This window comes from Hyperolius riggenbachi, chromosome 7, assembly GCF_040937935.1.
Source record: "Hyperolius riggenbachi isolate aHypRig1 chromosome 7, aHypRig1.pri, whole genome shotgun sequence".
NCBI lineage: Eukaryota > Metazoa > Chordata > Amphibia > Anura > Hyperoliidae > Hyperolius > Hyperolius riggenbachi.
The window spans coordinates 186,852,353-186,874,563 of NC_090652.1; the positions used below are offsets into that span (position 1 = coordinate 186,852,353).

Here is a 22,211-nt window from a genome sequence, read left to right on the forward strand (position 1 = left end):
GAGTTAAATTTCTGTAGTCACCCCCAGGCCTGATTACTGCCACACCTGTTTCAATCAAGAAATCACTTAAATAGGAGCTATCTGACACAGAGAGGTAGACCAAAAGCACCTCAAAAGCTAGACATCATGCCAAGATCCAAAGAAATTCAGGAACAAATGAGAACAAAAGTAATTGAGATCTATCAGTCTGGTAAAGGTTATAAAGCCATTTCTAAAGCTTTGGGACTCCAGCGAACCACAGTGAGAGCCATTATCCACAAATGGCAAAAACATGTATCAGTTATGAACCTTCCCAGGAGTGGCTGGCCGACTAAAATTACCCCAAGAGACCCCAGGACAACATCTAAAGAACTGCAGGCCTCACTTGCCTCAATTAAGGTCAGTGTTCACGACTCCACCATAAGAGACTGGGCAAAAACGGCCTGCATGGCAGATATCCAAGGTGCAAACCACTTTTAAGCAAAAAGAACATTAAGGCTCGTCTCATTTTTGCTAAAAAAACATCTCAATGGGGGGGCGCATGCGCGCAGCTGACCAAGATGGCCGCTTGATCTCGGTCCTGCGCGAGTTCGGAGAGAACATCTACTCCTAAACGGGCAAATACCGCTCCAACCAAGACCAGCCCCGTACCATCGGCTCCCGGAAGGAACCGCCGTTCCGCCTAAGTATGGCATCCAGCACCAGAGCCAGAACGGGAACCAAAAGCACCGCTGCAAGCTCCCCGCCTGAATCCCCCAAGATGGCGCCCGCTTCAGAAACTGAGCCGGATCGGCAATCCACAGACAGTCAAGAGCTATTTCCCTCCGCCACCTCTCAAGCAGGCAAGACTGCCTCCCTCCCTGAGCAACTTACCATTGATGAGCTCAGAAACATTATTCGGCAAGAAGTCACAGGCGCGAATAAGCAGCTCGGATGTGAGCTCCTGCGTGAGATCCGCCATCTTACACAGCGTACATCCGCCATCGAGGACAGGCTGGACAACGCTACTGTGGTCCTGGAGGGACATGAAGAAGAGATTACTTCTCTCCGTGCAGAAGTCCGCTCACTTCATGAGAAACAAGAGGACTCGGAAAACCGGTCACGGAGAGAAAACATAAGGATCAGGGGAATTCCTGAAACGGTTCAAGACTTGCAGGGCTTCGCCACAGCACTATTTCAGGAACTTCTTCCTAATGCGCCTATTGAACGCCTGGAGATGGACAGGGTCCACCGAGCCCTGACCCGCCAAACAACTAATGGCGTCCCCCGAGATATAATCCTGAAGACACATCACTACCTGACTAAAGAAAAGCTCCTACTAGCCGCCCGATCCAAGCCTGACCTTTCCTTCCAGGGCTACAAATACCAGTTGTTTGCTGATTTGGCCCCTGCTACGCTTGCTAAGCGCAGGGAGCTGAAACCATATCTACAAATCCTTAAAGAAAAGGAAGTTCGCTACAAATGGGGATTCCCCTTCCAGCTAATATTCACCTGGCAAGACAAAATACAGATTATTCGCTCCCTAGATGACGCCAGGGATCGATTCCGACTGCTGGGTTTACCCCTACCACCAAAGCCTACGCAGGAGCCGCAAAGCCAGGCAGAAACTTCTTCCCAACAGGCTCCGGCATCTCCTAAGGATCAACGGTGCCCCAGAAACCGACAACAAGCTCTGCAACTACTCTCATCCCAGGTTTTCCAGAAGGTCCCCTGACTGACCAGATAAGTGTTCATTTACCTTTATTTACTTGCACCTATGTGCCTATTTCCGTAATGGCCTGAACCCCCTCTCTTAACGCGGTGCGATACGCACGCCTGATTGTTGGGGACCCCGCCATCATGTTCGGACACTCCTGAAAACTCCCCGCCCATATGCACCCTTGTAGGCTGGTGTCTGCCGTCCAGCCACACTGACTTTACTGGAACTCTGTACGCCTGGCGCCGAAGCTCCACTGTTACAGCTATGAACGCTGAGAAGGCGGTGTGCCCCCTAAGTTTAAGTTGAAGTTGTTGCTGTTACTGTTACCTCTCTAAACTGCACTGTCCTGCGTTTCTGGACCCTAACCAGGCTTGCCCGTGATACCCTTACGCGGCACAGCTTGGTTTTCCGCCATATAATGTTTATCCTTTTTACTACCTTTGTCGCCTTCAATTGGTCGTATATGTTCATACATGTTTATTTTTGAAGTGTTCACCTTATGCATATCTACGGGACCACCCCTCCCCCCGCGCCACGAGGTCCCACAATATGAATATTCTTTCCTCCTCTTTCCTGTGGGGGCCTCTGGCGCGGGGTGACGGGGACTCGCAAAAAAATTCTAAAAAATATCTTAAATGTTCCGTAATTCTAATCCTCCATAGTCTGCCGCAGATACCTTTATTGTATATGTTTGACACAAACTTCCTATGTATGCCGTACGTTCTATAATTTACTGCTGTGGCTTACCCTCCCCCTCCCCCCGCCCCGGGAGACGTGAACAACTTATGACCAGCAGAATCCTCTCTCATTCGCGCTCCTCTGGCGGGGTGACGGGGACCCTGCCGCTCCAAACTCTCAAGTAGCCTCCTCACCTAGGACTACCTTAGTGCACATCGCATAATCATTAATTACTGCCCATATCTCTGCCCTTCCTGAGCACCAATCGCTCTATAGACAAGGACCTTCCCCTCCATACTTCATCATATTAGGTCCGCTGGTCTATCCACTTCCTTCAATCTGACACCCGTTTATCCCATCACCACCAAGATCCATATTTTGCTCTCTCCTCCCTCCACCTCGTGCCCCCGCATGTACCCTATGAGCCCCAACTTGATGTGGCCCCGCGGGTACGCATTGATGCTAAATAGCATCAGACAGACACCTAAGAGAGTTCCTGATGTTTCAGGTGCTCTCTCATTGTCCTTTATCACTTTACTAATTACTTTCTATTTAACTCTTTTCTCTTCTCTTCCCTTTACTGTTCCTACTTTCCTCTCTTCTCTCCTCTCTGCTGCTCTGGTCCCCCCGGCTCCGCCTCTGGTCTTCCTACGCTGCGGTCCTCAATCTAGCCCTATCCTTATGCAGCTCTCTTCTCCAATACTATGGCTCTGAACATATGTTCTTTAAATGTTAAAGGACTCAACTCACCTATCAAACGCTCTAAGGCATTCTCTCATTTTCGCGCCACTCACGCTGACATAATCTGTCTTCAGGAGACCCACTTCCCTAAATCCTACACTCCAACATACCTACACCGCACCTTTCCGCAATTCTATACTGCTAGTGCCCCCACTAAGCACAGAGGCATATTAATAGCGTTCAGAAGCTCCGTCAATTTTATCTGTAAAAGTGAAATTAGCGACCCAGATGGCAGATACCTTTTACTTATGGGATTAATTCACGATGTGGAGGTCACTATAGCTTCCTATTATGCCCCCAATACAGATCAATTACCATTCCTAAAACATTTCGTGGGCCTCTTGCAGACGCACGCAATAGGGACTATTATTGCTTGCGGAGACTCTAATATGTGCTTACGCCCCCATCTTGACCGAGATAGCCCTAACTCTCCCGGTCCTAACCCGATGGAACTCCGCCACGCTAAACAGTTTGAGGACCTCCTACGGTCTGCCTCTTTGGCAGATAGCTGGAGGGAACTGCACCCCGCTAAAAAAGAATACACTTTTTTTTCCCACCCCCACAACTCACAATCCCGTATTGACCACTGTCTCACTCACACTAACCTTCTCCCCAAATTGATTAACGCTCAGATAACAGCTATCCCATGGTCAGACCACTGCTCAGTGACCATCACTCTCGCTTCTATAATATCTAAGCCCCCTGGGCTACGCTGGTCCCTCAATCAATCGCTCCTTTCAGACCCCACAATATTTGCTACCCTAGAGGGACAGCTAAAAGATTACTTCCAGCTAAACACAGGCAACGCGGAAGTGTCTGACTATACTATATGGGAGGCCCACAAAGCCGTTCTCCGAGGTCACATTATTAGCATAGCCTCCAATAGGAAAAAGCGCAGAATGCAGGAATTGCACCAACTTGAACTCGCATATACAAAAGCCACTGAGCTCCTGTCCACTGACCCCTCACCCCATAACAAACAGGCCTGTTTTAAAGCGGCAGAAGCACTCAACCTGCACCTAACTAGCATGGCTGAAAAGCGCCTGAGATGGAATAAATTTCACTTCTATGTGAACTGTAATAAGCCCTCCACGATGCTTGCGCATAGGCTGAGGCACACTGATCCGAACTTTAAGGCACTAAAACTCCGGTTAGACAACACAACCCTTACTAGCAACCCCAATAAAATTGTACAAATCTTTCAGAAGGGACTCTCCAAAATCTATCAGACTCCAACCAGCATTAACCATACACTCCTCAAGAACACATTAGACACCTGCCCTCTTCCCCCTCTTGCCGATCAATTTAAACTCAACCTTGAAAGGCCTATAACCAACGAGGAAATCGTGCAAGCGATTCAAACTCTTAAAATTAAAAAGGCTCCCGGCCCCGACGGGTTCCCCTTCTGCTATTACAAAAAATTCTCGCACATTCTCTCTCCATATCTGCTAAAAGCCTTTAATTGCTTGTTACAAGGGATAAAACCTGGTTTAGATTCCCTTACTGCTGCCATCAGCATGATTCCCAAGCCTGGAACAGATCAAACCGCCTGGTCCAGTTTCCGACCCATCTCACTACTCAACGTAGACATTAAGATCTTGGCAAAGATCCTAGCCAATCGGCTCAATGAAGGCATTTGCTCACTTGTCGGACTGGACCAGGTGGGCTTCATGCCACGCCGTCAGGCGGGAGACAATGTCAGACGCTTGCTACAGATCATATCTTCGGCGGGGGGGACGGGTGCTCCCATGATGCTGTTGTCCTTAGATATTCAAAAGGCGTTTGACACGGTGTCGTGGGAGTATCTGTTTCTCCTGCTCTCCCATTGGGGTTTTGGACCGAATTTTCTATGTTGGGTCCGGGCGCTCTACCACTCCCCACAGGCATTCATACAATACTCTGGCTACAGGTCGGACGCCTTCCCTGTCCGCAGGGGCACCAGGCAGGGATGCCTCCTATCCCCTCTTTTATTTGCGCTCGCTATAGAGCCCCTTGCTATACTAATCAATAAACACGAGGGCATTGAGGGGGTCTCCCTGGCTGGACACCAACATAAGCTCTGTATGTATGCTGATGACGTAGTCCTGACTCTCACGAAGGCTCATGACTCCCTCTCGGAACTTGCTGATGTTCTTTTACTTTTCGAGGATATCTCAGGTCTCCAAATTAATAGCCTCAAATCAAAAGCCCTCAATATTTCCCTCCCCGCCACGGAACTCGAGGCCATAAAATCCTCATTTGAATTCAAATGGGAGCCTACTAAGCTTAAATACTTGGGCGTTTTTATCACGCACTCATATCATTCTATTTATCAGGCAAACTACCCAGGCCTGATTAAAAGTGTTCTCCAGACTATGGAATGTTGGAAGCGCTACAGCATTTCTTGGATCGGGCGCATTGCCGCAACCAAAATGGTGATTTTGCCTAGGCTGCTCTATGCCTTCCGAGTACTGCCTGTAAACATCCCCATTCCAACTCTTAAGCGCTTACAATCTTCCATATTCTCATTTATATGGGGAAAAACCAAACCAAGGGTCCCTAGGAGCACATTAACTCGCTTAAAAGAAGACGGTGGCATGGGGGCTCCAAATATTATCGCCTACTACAGAGCCGCACAGATTTCGCAACTTACTATGTGGCATGAGTCATCATGTCCCCCAATGTGGGTCAAAATAGAGCAATCCTTATGCTCCCCTATCTCCCTCAGAAATCTACTCTGGTTGTCTCCCGCTCGACGGAAAATCATCAAAAACCCGATTATCTTGCACTCACTTAAAATTTGGGACACAGTCAAATTTAAAGGTAACCTAATATCCCCACACCTCCCTCTCACTTCCTTCTTAGGACACCCGGATTTTAAACCGGGCCTAGAAAACCCAACAGCCTTCCACTGGTGGCGTTCTAAACACCTCACGCTCCTGTACGACTTAGTCACCGACACATCAGTTAGACCTTTTGCTCACCTTGCAGAGAAACACCAGCTATTTTTAAAGGAGAACTTCCGCTACCTGCAAATTTCTCATTTTCTTGCTCAGGTTGTCAGAGGACATGGCTCCCTCCAGACCCGCACACGTTTTGAGCACATATGTGCCACTGATCCGGGATCTCCGGGCCTGGTCTCCCTCCTATACAGGTGTATCGTGTCCCCCTCTGGCCTCCCTAAACCCTCTTATGTAACAAAATGGGAGCTTGACCTTAATTCCACCTTTGAAAAGGAGGACCTATCCAATATCTGGTCACTCACCCCGCAATGTTCCATAAGCGCCTCCCTCGTGGAGACCCAATATAAAGTACTCCTAAGATGGTACCTCACCCCAGACCGCATGGCAAAGTTTGATACTAAGTGTACTGGTCTGTGCTTTCGTGGTTGCGGCCAGAGGGGGACCCTCTCGCATGTGTGGTGGTTTTGCCCGAGGGCCCGGAGATTCTGGATCAGAATTTACCAGGTTATATACTCCACTATCACAGTCCGGGTCCCCAAGGCCCCCGAGGTTGCACTTTTGGGACTGCGCCCTCCAGATATAACTAACTCACAATACAAACTGCTCTCACACATATGCTTAGCAGGGAAGAGAGTCATTGCGGGGGCATGGAGATCCCCCACCTTATCCATAACCAAATTTCGAAATAATTTAAGCAACGCCCTCTGCTTCGACAAAATGAAGGCCATACTAGATGATTCCCTTCCTCGTTTTGAGAAAATCTGGCTCCCATATACCAACCAATACCACCAAGACCTCCCCCAATCCCTCACAACAGTTTGATGGCACCATAGCCCTCCCCACTCGGCTTCTGTGTAATAGCTACAGGGGGTCCTAACCTAACCTAATCTAACCTAACCTAATCTAATCTAACCTAAAGGAAGAACCAACCGCTTAACTAAATGTATAAACAAACAATTGAACTACACTCTAATCTTCCCTAACTTCGGGCGGCGCCGGGGCGGACCCCCTCCCCTACTCTGTTCTTCTTTCTCTCTCTCCCTTCTCCTAACACTTCCCTCTCTTCTTTTTCTCCCCACCCACCTATTTCTCTCTTACCTTCTTCTCTCACCTCTCCCCCATGCCCTATGCAAGACACAGGCACTTGACAGGGCCATCCACAGAGAAGGGGTGTCAGCTTTGACCCCCTCCCAACGTTTGAGACCTAGTACCATAGGTACCCACGGCCTCCTCAATTTTCAATAGTCCACCTCCCTGACTGGTGGACCTGGCTTCAGTCCACGCACTATAAGTACAATCCGTGGCTCCCATGGAGGGCGCTGGTATTTGTTGCCCTAGTGCTGCCAGCTCCCACCCCAATTCGCATAAGACATAGCCTCCACGCGAGGCAATCCGCACTGCTAGGTAGTCTTTCCACACCAAGTGACTGTGAATGTTCATGCTTCATTGTACAACCTTCTGATGTTTAATAACCTGTTTATGTTTTTTTCAAGTTATTATATTTCATTTTTCTTTATTTTTATTTTTGTTCTTTTATTACGTTCTTATTTGTCTTTGTCTTTTTTTTTTAAAAAAAGCCATGGGGCATGCAATACGTATATGTAAACATACCTACCGTTTTGTACCCCATTCTATGCATATGTGTATGTACTCATTGTTAGATTGCAGTTCAATAAAACTTTTTGAAACAAAAAAAAAAAACATCTCAATGATTGCCAAGACTTTGGGGAAAATACCTTGTGGACCGACGAGACAAAAGTTGAACTTTTTGGAAGGTGCGTGTCCCGTTACATCTGGCGTAGAAGTATCACAGCATTTCAGCAAAAGAACATCATACCAACAGTAAAATATGGTGGTGGTAGTGTGATGGTCTGGGGTTGTTTTGCTGCTTCAGGACCTGGAAGGCTTGCTGTGATAGATGGAACCATAAATTCTACCGTCTACCAAAAAATCCTGAAGGAGAATATCCGGCCATCTGTTCAGCAACTCAAGCTGAAGCGATCTAGGGTGCTGCAGCAGGACAATGACCCAAAACACACCAGCAAATCCACCGCTGAATGGCTGAAGGAAAACAAAATGAAGACTTTGGAGTGGCCTAGTCAAAATCCTGACCTGAATCCTATTGAGATGTTGTGGCATGACCTTAAAAAGGCGGTTCATGCTAGAAAATCCTCAAATAAAGCTGAATTACAACAATTCTGCAAAGATGAGTGGGCCAAAATTCTTCCAGAGCGCTGTAAAAGAGTCGTTGCAAGTTATCGCAAATGCTTGATTGCAGTTATTGCTGCTAAGGGTGGCCCAACCAGTTATTAGGTTCAGGGGGCAATTTCTTTTTCACACAGGGCCATGTAGGTTTGGAGTTTTTTTTCTCACTAAATAATAAAAAACACCATTTAAAACTGCATTTTGTGTTCAATTATGTTATCTTTGACTAATAGTTAACGGTTTTTGATGAGCAGAAACATTTAAGTGTGACAAAATAGTTTTTCACATCACTGGAGGAATATATATAGCAATAGTCGAACTATGCAAATGAGCAGTTAGTGCTGAAAAGTTCAGAAGGGTAATTATCTCTGTTTATTTTGCAATTGAATGAAGCAAATTTTACACCAGACTGTCAGGGCTGCTGTTTAGATTTTCATCTTAAACAAATCTCTTAAACTGAAAATAGAAATATTAGAATATATATTGTAATCCAGCCATTGCAAATCTAATAAGTACAAACAAATTTAAGATAAAAAAAATTATTCCCAGTAAGCAGTACTGAATAGTAATTTTTCACATTTTTCATTAGGCTTTTTCACAAGAAAGGTCTTCATTAGAGTATCTTTTTTTTTAAGGGGGGGGGTCAGGGGCTGAATAGCATGATCAATTCATTGAATAGGCTTCCTTCAGAAATGTTGCTTTCTAAATGCATTAAAGAGACTCCGTAACAAAAATTGCATCCTGTTTTTTATCATCCTACAAGTTCCAAAAGCTATTCTAATGTGTTCTGGCTTACTGCAGCGCGTTCTACTATCACCATCTCTGTAATAAATCAACTTATCTCTCTCTTGTCAGACTTGTCAGCCTGTGTCTGGAAGGCTGCCAAGTTCTTCAGTGTTGTGGTTCTGTGATGCATCTCCCCCCTCCAGGCCCCTCTCTGCACACTGCCTGTGTATTATTTAGATTAGGGCAGCTTCTCTCTTCTCTCTTATCTTTTACAAGCTGGATAAATCCTCCTCTGAGCTGGCTGGGCTTTCACATACTGAGGAATTACATACAGGCAGAGCTGTCTGCACTCTGCAGGAAGAAACAGCCTGACACTTCAGTGGAAGATAGCTGCAGGGGGAAAGAAACACACAAATGATCTCTTGAGATTCAAAAGGAAGGGTGTATACAGCCTGCTTGTGTATGAATGTATTTTCTATGTGTGGACATACTGTACATCAACCTACTTCCTGTTTTGGTGGCCATTTTGTTTGTTTATAAACAAACTTTTTAAAACTGTTTTTAACCACTTTTAATGCGGCGAGGAGCGTCGAAATTGTGACAGAGGGTAATAGGAGATGTCCCCTAACGCACTGGTATGTTTACTTTTGTGCGATTTTAACAATACAGATTCTCTTTAACCAATCTAATTAAAAGCATGAAACTTCTGCCAGGCACTCAGTAGAATGGAAATGCAAACATGAGCACATGCCTCTCATACTACAATTAGTACTGCATGTTTTAAACAGTTTTAATAAATGGTGTAAATGAATTTACAGCATTTTCCCGAAAATAAGACACTGTCTTATATCCATTTTTTCATTCAAAATGTGTTAGGGCTTAATTTTTTTCTTTTATTTGGGGGGGGGGGGGGGGTTATATTTGTGGGGGTAACCATATCCCCCTTTAGCATATTGCCAGATCTCCAAGTATATACCCAGATTCCACTTAGTACATAGCCATATCCCCCAGTATATAGACAGATTCCCCAACCCTCAAGTATATAGCCAATGTCAGTAGGCAGGTAGTAGAAATCTGACAGAAGCGGCAGGTTTTGGACTAGTCCATCTCTTCATAGGGGATTCTCAGAGATTTATTTATTTTCCAAAAGCAATTAGTGAATTGCAGTTGCTCTGTCCAACTGCCAAAAAACTGTGCAGCGAGCAGGGAAGCTGGCCAGCATCATTGTATAAATCCTTTTTAGGGAATATCTTTATAAAGAATAAAAGCCTTGCTGAGAATCCCCTATGAAGAGATGGACTAGTCCAAAAACCTGTCGCTTCTGTCAGATTTCTACTACCTATCGTAAGTGACAGTGACATAGGAGAAAAGTAATTTATGGCTCATTTTACTCTGGAAAAAAAAACGTACTTCTTATTTGTCTGTTTGCACATATTTTAAATTTTACAATTTTTCGCCATAGTGCCCCTTTAAATTGCTAAAATGTTAACTCTTTGCGTGAAAATAGGTCTCTGCAACTAAAAATTCAGTATTGAAATTTTAATTATATGACTACTAAGAGCAACTGAATGGAGCGACTCCGATTCAGGAGTGTGACAATATCATAAAATCCACACACCCCTAATGAGTGTATCCTTTTGCATCCCAAATAGCTTCAGCTATTGTTTAATTATATTAATCACTAATGGGGCTCTCTAGAGCCCTGGCAGGTTCCCAAACATGGATGTTAATCATCAGACCAGACTACTCACCTGCCCTCAAATCCTGTGACTGTTTTATTTTAAAGGGAACCCGAGGTGAGTGTGATATGGAGGCTGCCATATTTATTCCCTTTTAAACAATACCAGTTGCCTTGCAGTCCTCCTGATCCTGTGTGTCTAATACTTTTAGCCATAGACCCTAAACAAGCATATGCATGTCAGATAATGAGACTCAGCTGAGTCAGGTCTTACTGGATTAGCCAAATGTTCATTCCAGGGGTTTGAATCAGGCACTACATATGCCAGATGATCAACAGGACTGCCAGGCAACTGGCATTGTTTACAAAGAAATAAATATGGCAGCCCCATATCACTCCCACCTCAGGTTCCCTTTAAGGACAGTAAAATAAATTACTGGTGCCATTACGGGGAATGTCTAGATCATGCCTCTGGTGTGATTCAGGAAAGTTATCTTTGACAATATTGATCATGGTGGAAGTGGTAAGGCTGCATCGTTTTCTGTCTGTGGTGGGTTAGATTACAATGATGCAATACAGGACCACGTCAAGTAAGCTGGATACTTTACCTTTTAACTGTTGCAGCTGACAGGACATTCATGATCTCGCAATAGCATTAACATGCTATACTTAACTGTTTGGGTTTTTATGCCATGTTATCATTTAGCAGCTTTTCAGGTATTTACTGTATTTTTTGGACTATAAGACTCACTTTTTCTCCCCTAAAAGTGGGGAAATAAAGTCACTGCATCTTATAGTCCAAATGCAGGGAGTTCCTGACTTTTGAACGCCTGCTAATACAACCTACTGCAATGTCGCGGACTCCCTGTGCCCATGCAGAGGAGGACATGGGGGGACAAATAGAGGACACAGGGGGACACAAAGGGGCATAACAATGAGGACAGAGGCGGACACATTGGGGACACAGGGAGAAACAAGAGGTACAAGGAGGCATGAGGTACAAAGGGGGTATAATCCATAAGATGCCCCTTCACCATGGGTGCACAAGGTTTAGAGTATATTTTTCTCCCGTTTTTTGTCCTCTAAACCTAGGTGCGTCTTATGGTCAGGAGCGTCTTATAGTCCGAAAAACACGGTAATTTTAAGGGATACTGCAAGACTATCATATGCCTCTTTCAGTGTAATAAACGCCTGCTCAGCTTTTTCTACAAAGCAAAAATGTCCAGCAATTACACAAAATTAAAATTTAGGGAGTTAAACAAAATCAGAACAAATTAATTTCAGCTAGGTACAGTAATGTAAACTACTTGTGAAGAACAATCCTGAGTGTTTCTTGAAAATTGAATTACAATCTAGGTTGAGCTGATAGCTTCAGCTGTAAATTTTCAGCCAGTTTATCCATAAATTTGAATGTATTCAAGTAATCAGATCGGTTCACACTATAGGGAAAACAAATACATTATAAATTAGTTTTCTGTAATTGATAAGATAGACAAAATACTGTACATTTATTTTTCAGTGATCAGTACTTACTTAGGCAATCCTTTAATACAAGCAGCAAGATCTTTAGTCATAAATCCATCCTCTATGGTCTCAATGCAAACCTCCTCCAAAGCCTTTGCAAAGTTTCTCAGCTCAGTGTTATTATCAAGCTTAGCCCTATGTTCTAAACCACGTGTCCATGCAAAGATAGAAGCTAGAAAAGACAATGAAGCAAATTAAATTTGGAAGATAAATTCAAATGTAAAAGATTGCATCTTTTGGTTTCTGTAAATGAAAATAACTATTTAACCCAGAATTCAGTTCTGGTATATACAGGTCCTTCTCAATAAATTAGCATATTGTGATAAAGTTCGTTATTTTCTGTAATTTACTGATAAACATTAGACTTTCATATATTTTAGATTCATTACACACAACTGAAGTAGTTCAAGCCTTTTATTGTTTTAATATTGATGATTTTGGCATGCAGCTCATGAAAACCCAAAATTCCTATCTCAAAAAATTAGCATATCATGGAAAGGTTCTCTAAACAAGTTATTAACCTAATCATCTGAATCAACTAATTAACTCTAAACACCTGCAAAAGATTCCTGAGGCTTTTAAAAACTCCCAGCCTGGTTCATTACTCAAAACCGCAATCATGGGTAAGACTGCCGACCTGGCTGCTGTCCTGAAGGTCATCATTGACACCCTCAAGCACGAGGGTTAGACACAGAAAGACATTTCTGAACGAATAGGCTGTTCCCAGAGTGCTGTATCAAGGCACCTCAGTGGGAAGTCTGTAGGAAGGAAAAAGTGTGGCAGAAAACGCTGCACAACGAGAAGAGGTGACCGGACCCTGAGGAAGATTGTGGAGAAGGACCGATTCCAGACCTTGGGGGACCTGTGGAAGCAGTGGACTGAGTCTGGAGTAGAAACATCCAGAGCCACCGTGTACAGGCGTGTGCAGGAAATGGGCTACAGGTGCCGCATTTGAACCAGAAACAGAGGCAGAAGCGCCTGACCTGGGCTACAGAGAAGCAGCACTGTGGTCCAAAGTACATTTTTTCGGATGAATGCAACTTTTGCAGGTCATTTGGAAATCAAGGTGCCAGAGTCTGGAGGAAGACTGGGGAGAGGGAAATGCCAAAATGCCTGAAGTCCAGTGTCAAGTACTCACAGTCAGTGATGCTCTGGGGTGCCATGTCAGCTGCTGGTGTTGGTCCACTGTGTTTAATCAAGGGCAGGGTCAATGCAGCTAGCTATCAGGAGATTTTGGAGCACTTCATGCTTCCATCTGCTGAAAAGCTTTATGGAGATGAAGATTTCATTTTTCAGCATGACTTGGCACCTGCTCACAGTGCAAAAACCACTGGTAAATGGCCTGCCAACTCTCCTGACCTGAACCCCATAGAGAATCTGTGGGATAGTGTGAAGAGAAAGTTGAGAGATGCAAGACCTAACACCCTGGATGAGCTTAAGGCCGCTATCGAAGCATCCTGGGCCTCCATAACACCTGAGCAGTGCCACAGGCTGATTGCCTCCACGCCACGCCGCATTGAAGCAGTCATTTCTGCAAAAGGATTCCCGACCAAGTATTGAGTGTATAACTGAACATAATTATTTGAAGGTTGACTTTTTTTGTTTTAAAAACACTTTTCTTTTATTAGTCGGATGAAATATGCTAATTTTTTGAGATGGGAATTTTGGATTTTCATGATCTGTATGCCAAAATCATCAATATTAAAACAATAAAAGGCTTGAACTACTTCAGTAGTGTGTAATGAATCTAAAATATATGAAAGTCTAATGTTTATCACTACATTACAGAAAATATTATCATACTTATTATCACAATATGCACATTTTTTGAGAAGGACCTGTAGAAAGCAGTGTAGTCAACACTCTGTGCTACAGTATTATGTAAACAAAGGGGCCCATACACCGATGCTCAATTCCTGGCAGATTCAATGTGATAAAATATTATGGGAATGGATTCCTCCAAAACGCCAATCAATGAAAATATGAAAACATTTTCACCAAAAATCAATCCAAAGCATCCATCGGGCAGGACGAAAAATCTAGGTGCATCAGGGGCTTAGCAGGAGCAGCGTTAAGTTGATGCCCCCAGAGATGGCCTAAACAGTTCGCCAGCGGACAGTTCCTAGCAAACAGCTGTTCGAGTCCTCGGCGGGTAGCGAACAGATAGGGCTGTTCGATTCTCCCCCTATACCCTCGTGATTGGGCTAAACTTCGACCCCCTACATCACAGTCAGCAGACACATGGCAGCCAATCAGGCTGTCCACGGACCCCCATCCCCCCCTATAAAACCGCAGCAGCATCTGCCATGTTCTCAGTCTCTGTCTGCTGCTGTGATGAGAGGAAGGGACAGACATTGTTGTAGATAGTGAAAGCGTTAGTTAGGCTCTTGTTAGCTTGCTCCTTGATGAAATTTGTTGCTGAAAGCGCCCCCAAAAAAATCTCTTTTAAGGGCTAATATTCTTCTGATTTTTTTTTGTGTGTGTGTGACACTGACACTGCATAGATACAGCCCTGCCTGTTGCAGCTGGCCATTGCTGTACTGTGCTAGCACACTGTATTGCCAGTGCATATCTTTCCAACTGACCTTATACCATAGCTCTCTTTGTGGGTGACACTGCATAGATATAGCCCACAGTTCCAGCTGGCCTTTGTAGTCCGCCACTGGCAGCACACTATTATACCATTGAATATCTTTCCATTGTATTTGTAATTGAACTTACAATACAATAGCTCTCTTTGTGGGTGACACTGCATAGATACAGCCCACATTCCCAGCTGGCATTTGTAGTCCGCCAGAGACAGTACACTGTATTATACCAGTGCATATCTTTCCACTGTATTTGTGATTGAACTTACTATAGCATAGCTCTCTTTGTGGGTGACACACTGCACACAGCCCACAGAGAGACAGGGACAGTTAACTAGGATGTTCTTTATTGCTGAAAGCACCCCAAAACAAAAGCCCTTTTGAGGGCTCATATTGTCGCTGCTGGGCCTTGCAGTTCTACCATCCTCTTCTATCTATTACAAGCCAGCACACTGTGCATCATAAGCCCTGTGATAGGCACACAGCTGCTGTGTATTTGACACTGAGTGTGTGCCTCAAACACACTATTGAATATTGTTAGTAGTACTGCATACCCCCAATATGGTAAAAATAAGAGGCAGAGGCAGGCCACCCCGCAGGTCTGTTCGAGGTCGTGCTGGCATGATTCTGTGCGGTCCTCGACAAAAGTACAGTGTTCAGAAGGCACGTACCCTCAAACCCCCAAGATTGTGAGGACGTAGTTGACTATTTAACACAGAACACCTCATCTTCCTCATGGAACCGTGACACATCTTCCTCCTGCTCTGATTCGGGCACCCCACAACTACTTAAAGTGGACCCAAATTAAAAATACAAGATTTCAGAAATAAAATCTATTTTCTAAATTGTAATAATAAATAGCAGCCTTTTTTCAGCTGCATGATGACAAATATAAAATATTTGACATTTATTGGAGGAACCCCTGCCTTCCTTTCAAATTGCCGGGATTTTTCCGGCAAACTGGTTGAGTAGATGGTGTTGGCAATGGAGGAATTGCTAATGGCTGCCCCCAGTATAACCCAAGTTATGAAAAGGGAAGGGTGAAAAGCATGCACTGAAATGATCACAGGTTTGAAGGAGTGTTTATTTAGCTTTGTATGTGTCAGAGTGGTGCAACTAAATATTTTTAATTAAAAAAATGTTTGGTTTGGGTCCACTTTAACACTCAGCTGGCAGCCTCCACCGCTACTACTAGCACCACAGCCACTCCACATCAGATGTCGCAGGAGTTATTCACACGTTTGTGGGGAATTTACTGATTCACAACCATTCTTACAAGATGAAGGCACTAAGGAAGTTACACCACCTCATATGTCTCAGTTAGGCGACGTCACTATGGACATAAGGTGTGAGGATGATGAAGTACCTGTTGCTGGTGAAGTTTTAGAGGTGTCGGATACAAGCGAAGCTGTGGATGATGATGACGACCATGACATGGATGTCGCGTGGAATCCCAGAAGACAAGAAGAACAAGGGGACAATTCAGAGGGAGGGTCAGAGAGGAGGAGACGAGTTGCTGTAAGAAGCAGGGGGGGGCTTGTTGGAAACAGCTCGTGGCAGTGTCCGGCGGTATGTATCGACACCTAGGGGCAGCCAGCCAAAACGCCCTTCAACGCCATCTGCTGCCGCCACCACCAGAAAGGCAGTCATCCCAGAGGTCACCAGTGTGGCATTTTTTTGTGTCTCTGCCTATGATTATAGCAATGCCATCTGTACTATCTGCCACCAAAAACTCGTGGAGTCGTGGAAAAAGCAACACCCATGTAGGGACAAGTGCCTTACAAAGGCACTTGATCTTGAAGCACAAACACCAACGGGATGAGCACATGAGGAAAAGCAGCACACAAAACGCAAAGCCACCCTCCACCTCCTCTTCCTCCATCAAATGCAGCAGCTTTATCCTTTGCTGCCCTTGCACCTTCACAGCCACCCTCCTGCACTCCGACTCTCACCTTGAGCAGTTTCTGCTCCTTTGCCTACAGCAGCCAAGCAAATATTTGAGCAGGAGAAGCCAATGTCTGCCAGTCATCCTCCTGCCCGGCGTCTGACTGCTGGCATGTCAGAACTGTTAGCCTGCCAGCTGTTACTATACTAGCTGGTGGACACTGAGGCCTTCCGAAAATTTGTGGCGATTAGGACACCGCAGTGGAAGATACCAGGCTGCAATTATTTTTCCAAAAAGGAGATACCCAAACTGTACAGTGATGATGAAAGGCAAGTGGAGTCATCTCTAGCACAAAGCGTTGGGTCAAGAGTCCATCTGACCACGGATACCTGGTCTGCAAAGCACTGTCAGGGCAGGTATATTACTTATATGGCACATTGGGTAAACCTGGTGACCGTTGGGAAGCATGGAGTATGTGGCTGTGCAGAGGACTTGGTGGTGACACCTCAACGGCTTGCAGGCAGGCCTGCTGCCACCTCCTTACCTTCTCTTCCTACTCCTCCTACATCCTCTTCGCTGTTGTCCTCCTCCTTGGCTGAGTGCTACTCTAAAGCTGTGCTCTCGGGGGCGCATGCGCGGCGCTCACGAGGCATGACGTGTCCTGAGTGAGCTCCGTAGACAACCAGGTATAAGCGACCCTTTTTTTATAGCTAGCACGGATGCTTCGACCCTCTACCTGCACCCAGGCTTGCATGATATGACACAGAAGGGAAGCCGATCTTCAAAAGGCAAGAAAGCACGCTCACAGGGGACTTTGCCAGCCTTAATCTCCTCCCGGGCCTCCACGAGGAGTACTTCCAAGATGGCGGACGGCACGACCTCACGCAATAACTCGCCTCCTTCTACTAAAACGTAGCAATGCCAGACAGATGGTTCTCTGCGAACACCTCCCCGGGACACCCAGCAATCTCACCCTTGGGACAGGCAGGAGCTACTAGCCGACTAAGGCAAAATGCTCAAAACGGAGCTAGCCACGGCAGTGAAGGACATCTTGGCCCAACTACACGAGGTAGGTCAGAGGGTGGGAGTCCTCGAGAACCGCATGGACTCTGCGGCAGATGCACTCACCGATGACAAGCGGCGTATTGCTGATCTCGAAACACGGGTCGAGGCTGCAGAGTCCAGGCTCGAGGATTACGAAAATCGAGCCAGGCGCTCTAATCTGCGCATCCGCGGCCTCCGCGAATCCTTTGAGGCCCTTAAGGAGGTAGCTGTCAACCTGTTCTCTGCATTACTCCCGCAAGTGGTTCCAGAGATGTGGCGGTTCGACCGCATACATAGAGCCTTAGGAAAACAGAAGACCCCGAACATGCCACGGGATGTTATCTTAAAATTACACTATGGGGAAATGAAGGAACAGATTATGATGGCTGCTAGAGATCTGGAAGATTTACCCTGGGTTCCGTCATCCGTCCACATCTATGCGGATTTGTCTCCGGTTACCTTACAAAGGAGAAGGCAGCTTAGACCGGTAACACTATCACTTACTCGCGAAAGAATACGCTACCGGTGGAACTTCCCCTTTGCTTTGAACTTCACCCTGGGGAACCACTCGCACTCCATTAAAACCTTGGAGGAGAGTAAGTTTGTGCTTGAAGAGGCTAACATTCGAGTCGAGGTACCAGAAGCTCTCACTACCACAGCGGGGGCCTAGGCCTCGGAGAGAGTGGTCTGAGGTGACCCGTCGGTCTCCTAGCACGTAACTTGCTAACTTTAGCCATAACTTTTGTTATACCCTGTTGCCTATTGACTTATGCTCACGGTTTAGAGCTTTTTGCATGCTGCATCCGGACCTGGTTTGAACACTGAGGCCCAACACGATGCTCTTCGCTGAAGATATTGACTTTGCAGCTGCCTCACCCCCGACCCTTAAACCCGCTTCTTATGGCATTTATGTATAACTTTTTTTTTTTCCTGACCTAAAGTTTTTAAGCTTTGTGGCCCCTGACGCCTTTAGGCCCAAAGATGGCCGATTGTCTCGCTGAGGTCATTCTATCTGGCTTCTCTCACCAAGTGTTTTAATGAGACCTGCATATTTTGCCTTTATCACATTGCCACTATGACACTGGTCACGTGTTTGATTGCTGACATAATGTGAGGCTATGATAGTAGTATTTACGGCAGGGGAACCCCTGAGGCGCCCCCGGGCTTGGGGGGGGCTACGAGCTCCGCCTGTGGGCGGGGTGTGTCCCCCTGCCCCCCCCCCCCCCGCGTGCCCTCTGGGGGGGGGTCTGGGCCTGGGCTCGCCTCGGGGGCTCCAGGATGGGTGGAGGGGTAGATTTTCGTTACTTGCGGATGTTTATGGGACCGAAGTATGCATGTATTTACCTGTCCCACTTTCAAACGTTTTATTAATGTTCTCTTGTTCTGATGCTAATTGTATTGACCCCTGGCTGAGGGTTGTTGGAACTGTTGCTGGGGCCTGGCCGGGGATCCGACTCATGCTTCTGACCCGTGTGTGGCTGGCTCGGGCGGGGGTGGCCTCGCTCGTGGACGGGGTGTGCCCCCCCTCGCTTTCTTAATTTATTAATAGCTACTCCCCACCTGAATTAGCTTTCAAAACCTTCCAGCTTATCTTTAACAAAATTGATTTATCTTTTAATGCATGAATAATTTGGTGTGGAGATTTCAATCTAACCCTGAACGACTCTTGATAAATCCAATAAATCCCCGGATAAGCTGTCAAAATCTCAGAGGGCTTCTCTGAACTCTTCGCTCCAAGCAGCATCCCTAGCAGACTCCTGGAGAGAGCTCTATGCTAACAAGCGAGGGTATACTTATTTCTCCCCACCTCACAGTTCTTATTCCAAGATAGATAATATTATTGTTTCAAACATCCTGATAAGAGCCCTTCTCTTTCTCAGACATATTCATGTTGCCTGGTCAGATCATGATGTCTTATTGCTGGGGATTGATTTGAACTCCTCTCTGAAACTCCAACACACTTGGAGACTAGATGAATCTATTACTGGACCCCACAATAGCATCAGATATAACTGAAAAAATTCAATACTACTTTTCTGAAAATGACTCAGAGGACGTTTCTCCTCTTACCTGTTGGCTAGCCCACAAGGCAGTAATTAGGGGCCACCTAATTAAAGCAGCTAAAACCCGGCACCGCCAAAAAACGGAGTCACAAGCTAACCTGGAGCATAGACTTCATAGACTCATACTATTAAACCAGCAATCCCCTACTAGATTTCTCTCAAAACAAATCTCAGACCTTAGGCTTCAGCTAGATATCATTCTTTCTAGGCACATGGAGAAGGCTTTTATCTGGACCAAAGCACGCTATTACAAGTACATAAATAAACCGGATGCCTGGCTAGCCAGAAAATTAAGGCAACAGGAAAGGGTCAACGCTATACATAAGATCCAACTAAGTAATGGGCAAATCTCTAGTGACCCCTCCAAAATTTATCAAAACTTTCATTCTTTTTATTCTAAACTATACAATCAACCTGACAGTGACCACCTATTAGAAACCACAAAATATTTAAGACAAAGCGTCCTCCCCAGATTGACTATGGAAGCTATCAAGTCTCTTAACGCTAAAAAAGAAGTGTTTGAAACCATTAAACTTCTCAAGAAGGGTAAGGCCCCCGGCCCGGACGGCTACACCTCGACTTATTACAAAAAATTTAAGGACCTATTAGTAACCCCACTAACCAAATCATTAAACTTTCTAGCTAAATCATCTCATAAGCCCCCACCTGAATTTTTAGAGGCTAAAATTGCTCTTATCCCCAAGCCAGGCAAGGACTTATTACAAGCTAAAAATTACCGGCCTATATCACTGTTAAATCAGGATAACAAAATACTTACTGCAATTATGGCCGCTCGCCTTAATAAACTTCTGCCTGGACTGGTGAGGAGGGACCAGGTGGGGTTCATACCAAACCGACAGGCCTCTGATAACGTCAGACGTACACTTTTACTAATCCAACATGCCAACATACATAAAAAAACCCTAGTAGTCCTCAGCTTAGACATCGAAAAAGCCTACGATAGCCTCACCTGGCCCTTACTCCTAGCGACGGCTAGAATGCTAGGGATCTCAGGCACCTTCCATAACCTGATTGAACAATTATACTCCCAGCCCTCTGCAACACTTAAACTGCCGTGCGAGTCTCCTGCAACGATTAACATTCTCAGAGGTACCCGACAGGGTTGCCCCCTATCGCCAGCTTTGTTCGCATTAGCCATGGAACCCTTGGCCTCACATTTGCGTATGGATCCGAGCATTCAGGGATATAACCTGGGCAAACTGCAACCTAAGTTCAGCATGTTTGCTGATGATATTTTAATGACAATCCAAAATCCCTCTACAACTATTCCACACTTATTACAAGCCCTCAAGAAATTTGAGGAAGTGTCTGGTCTAAAAGTGAATGTGGATAAGACAGAGATGATTTCGTGTAATGTCCCTCATAGCGAGATTACACAAATTGCGTCTACATTTAAATTTCAGTATCACCCACACTTCCTCAGATACTTAGGTGTTAATATATGCAACTCTAACTCTAAGCTCTATGAATGGAATTATGCTCGGGTCATACCTGGTTTGCTAAGAGATCTAGACATCTGGCACACTTACAAGCTATCCTGGACGGGGCGTATAGCAGCGGTCAAGATGACCCTCCTTCCTAAACTAACTTACTATTTTAGAGTACTACCCATCCCTCCTCTGCAGAAAGACTTAATTTTGCTCCAAAAAAAGATTTTCTCCTTTATTTGGAACCACAAAAAAACGCGCATTCCTAAATCTGTATGTATATGCATAAGACTGATGGTGGCTTATCTGTCCCTCACTTAAAAAAATATTTTATTGCCTCCCAATTAGCTCAAATACCCCTAATATATGGGGGAGATCAGTCGCCTGCCTGGGTTGAGATTGAAAATGAGATGATTTCTCCATATTCCTGGAAGGGTACCTTGTGGGCCTCAGCCATTGGTCATAAAAAACTGAGGGATATCTCCCCTCTGACATATCACACCCTTCTTATCTGGAGTAAAGTACGCCGCTCTTTTAAGCTTCAAACTCTAATACCCCCACTTCTCTCAATCTTACATAATCCTGATTTCCCTGGTGGCACCAACCAAGGTGCTTTTACCTGGTGGTCATCACGCCATATACAGACCCTACAAGACTTTCTAATAGATGGTAAGATACCCAATAGCAGGCAACTGATCTCTAAATATAATATCCCACCCTCAGAGTACTTTAGGCTCTATCAGATATTACATTATTTGCGCACTTTCTCATCTTACAGGGTAGATAATCCCTTTACACATTTTGAAGTTACATGTAGATCAGACCCCTTTCAAAAAGGTGTAATTTCTCTAGTGTACTCACTTCAAAACCAACCCAATCGGGAAGGAAAGCTCCCCTTTATAACAAGATGGGAAGCTGATCTGGGGTTTGAGCTAAGCACTGAGGAATGGGAGGAATCTTTCACGACTTTAGCTAAGGGTAGTCTCTATAGCACCCACATTGAAGTCTCAT

General features: G+C 45.2%; 1 protein-coding gene across 2 annotated transcripts in view; it reads right to left on the reverse strand.

The window, feature by feature from the left end:
- Window positions 1-8,593: 8,593 nt before the first annotated feature.
- IDH1 (isocitrate dehydrogenase (NADP(+)) 1) overlaps window positions 8,594-22,211 on the reverse strand; it is a 270,398-nt gene continuing 256,780 nt past the window's right edge. For both annotated transcript variants that reach the window (XM_068244943.1, XM_068244941.1), the window contains 2 exons: window positions 12,182-12,344; window positions 8,594-12,087 (listed from right to left, as the gene is read on the reverse strand). In XM_068244943.1, the coding sequence (XP_068101044.1) occupies window positions 11,994-12,087; window positions 12,182-12,344 (257 nt within the window). In that variant the 3' untranslated portion in view covers window positions 8,594-11,993. The remainder of the gene's footprint in view (window positions 12,088-12,181; window positions 12,345-22,211) is intronic.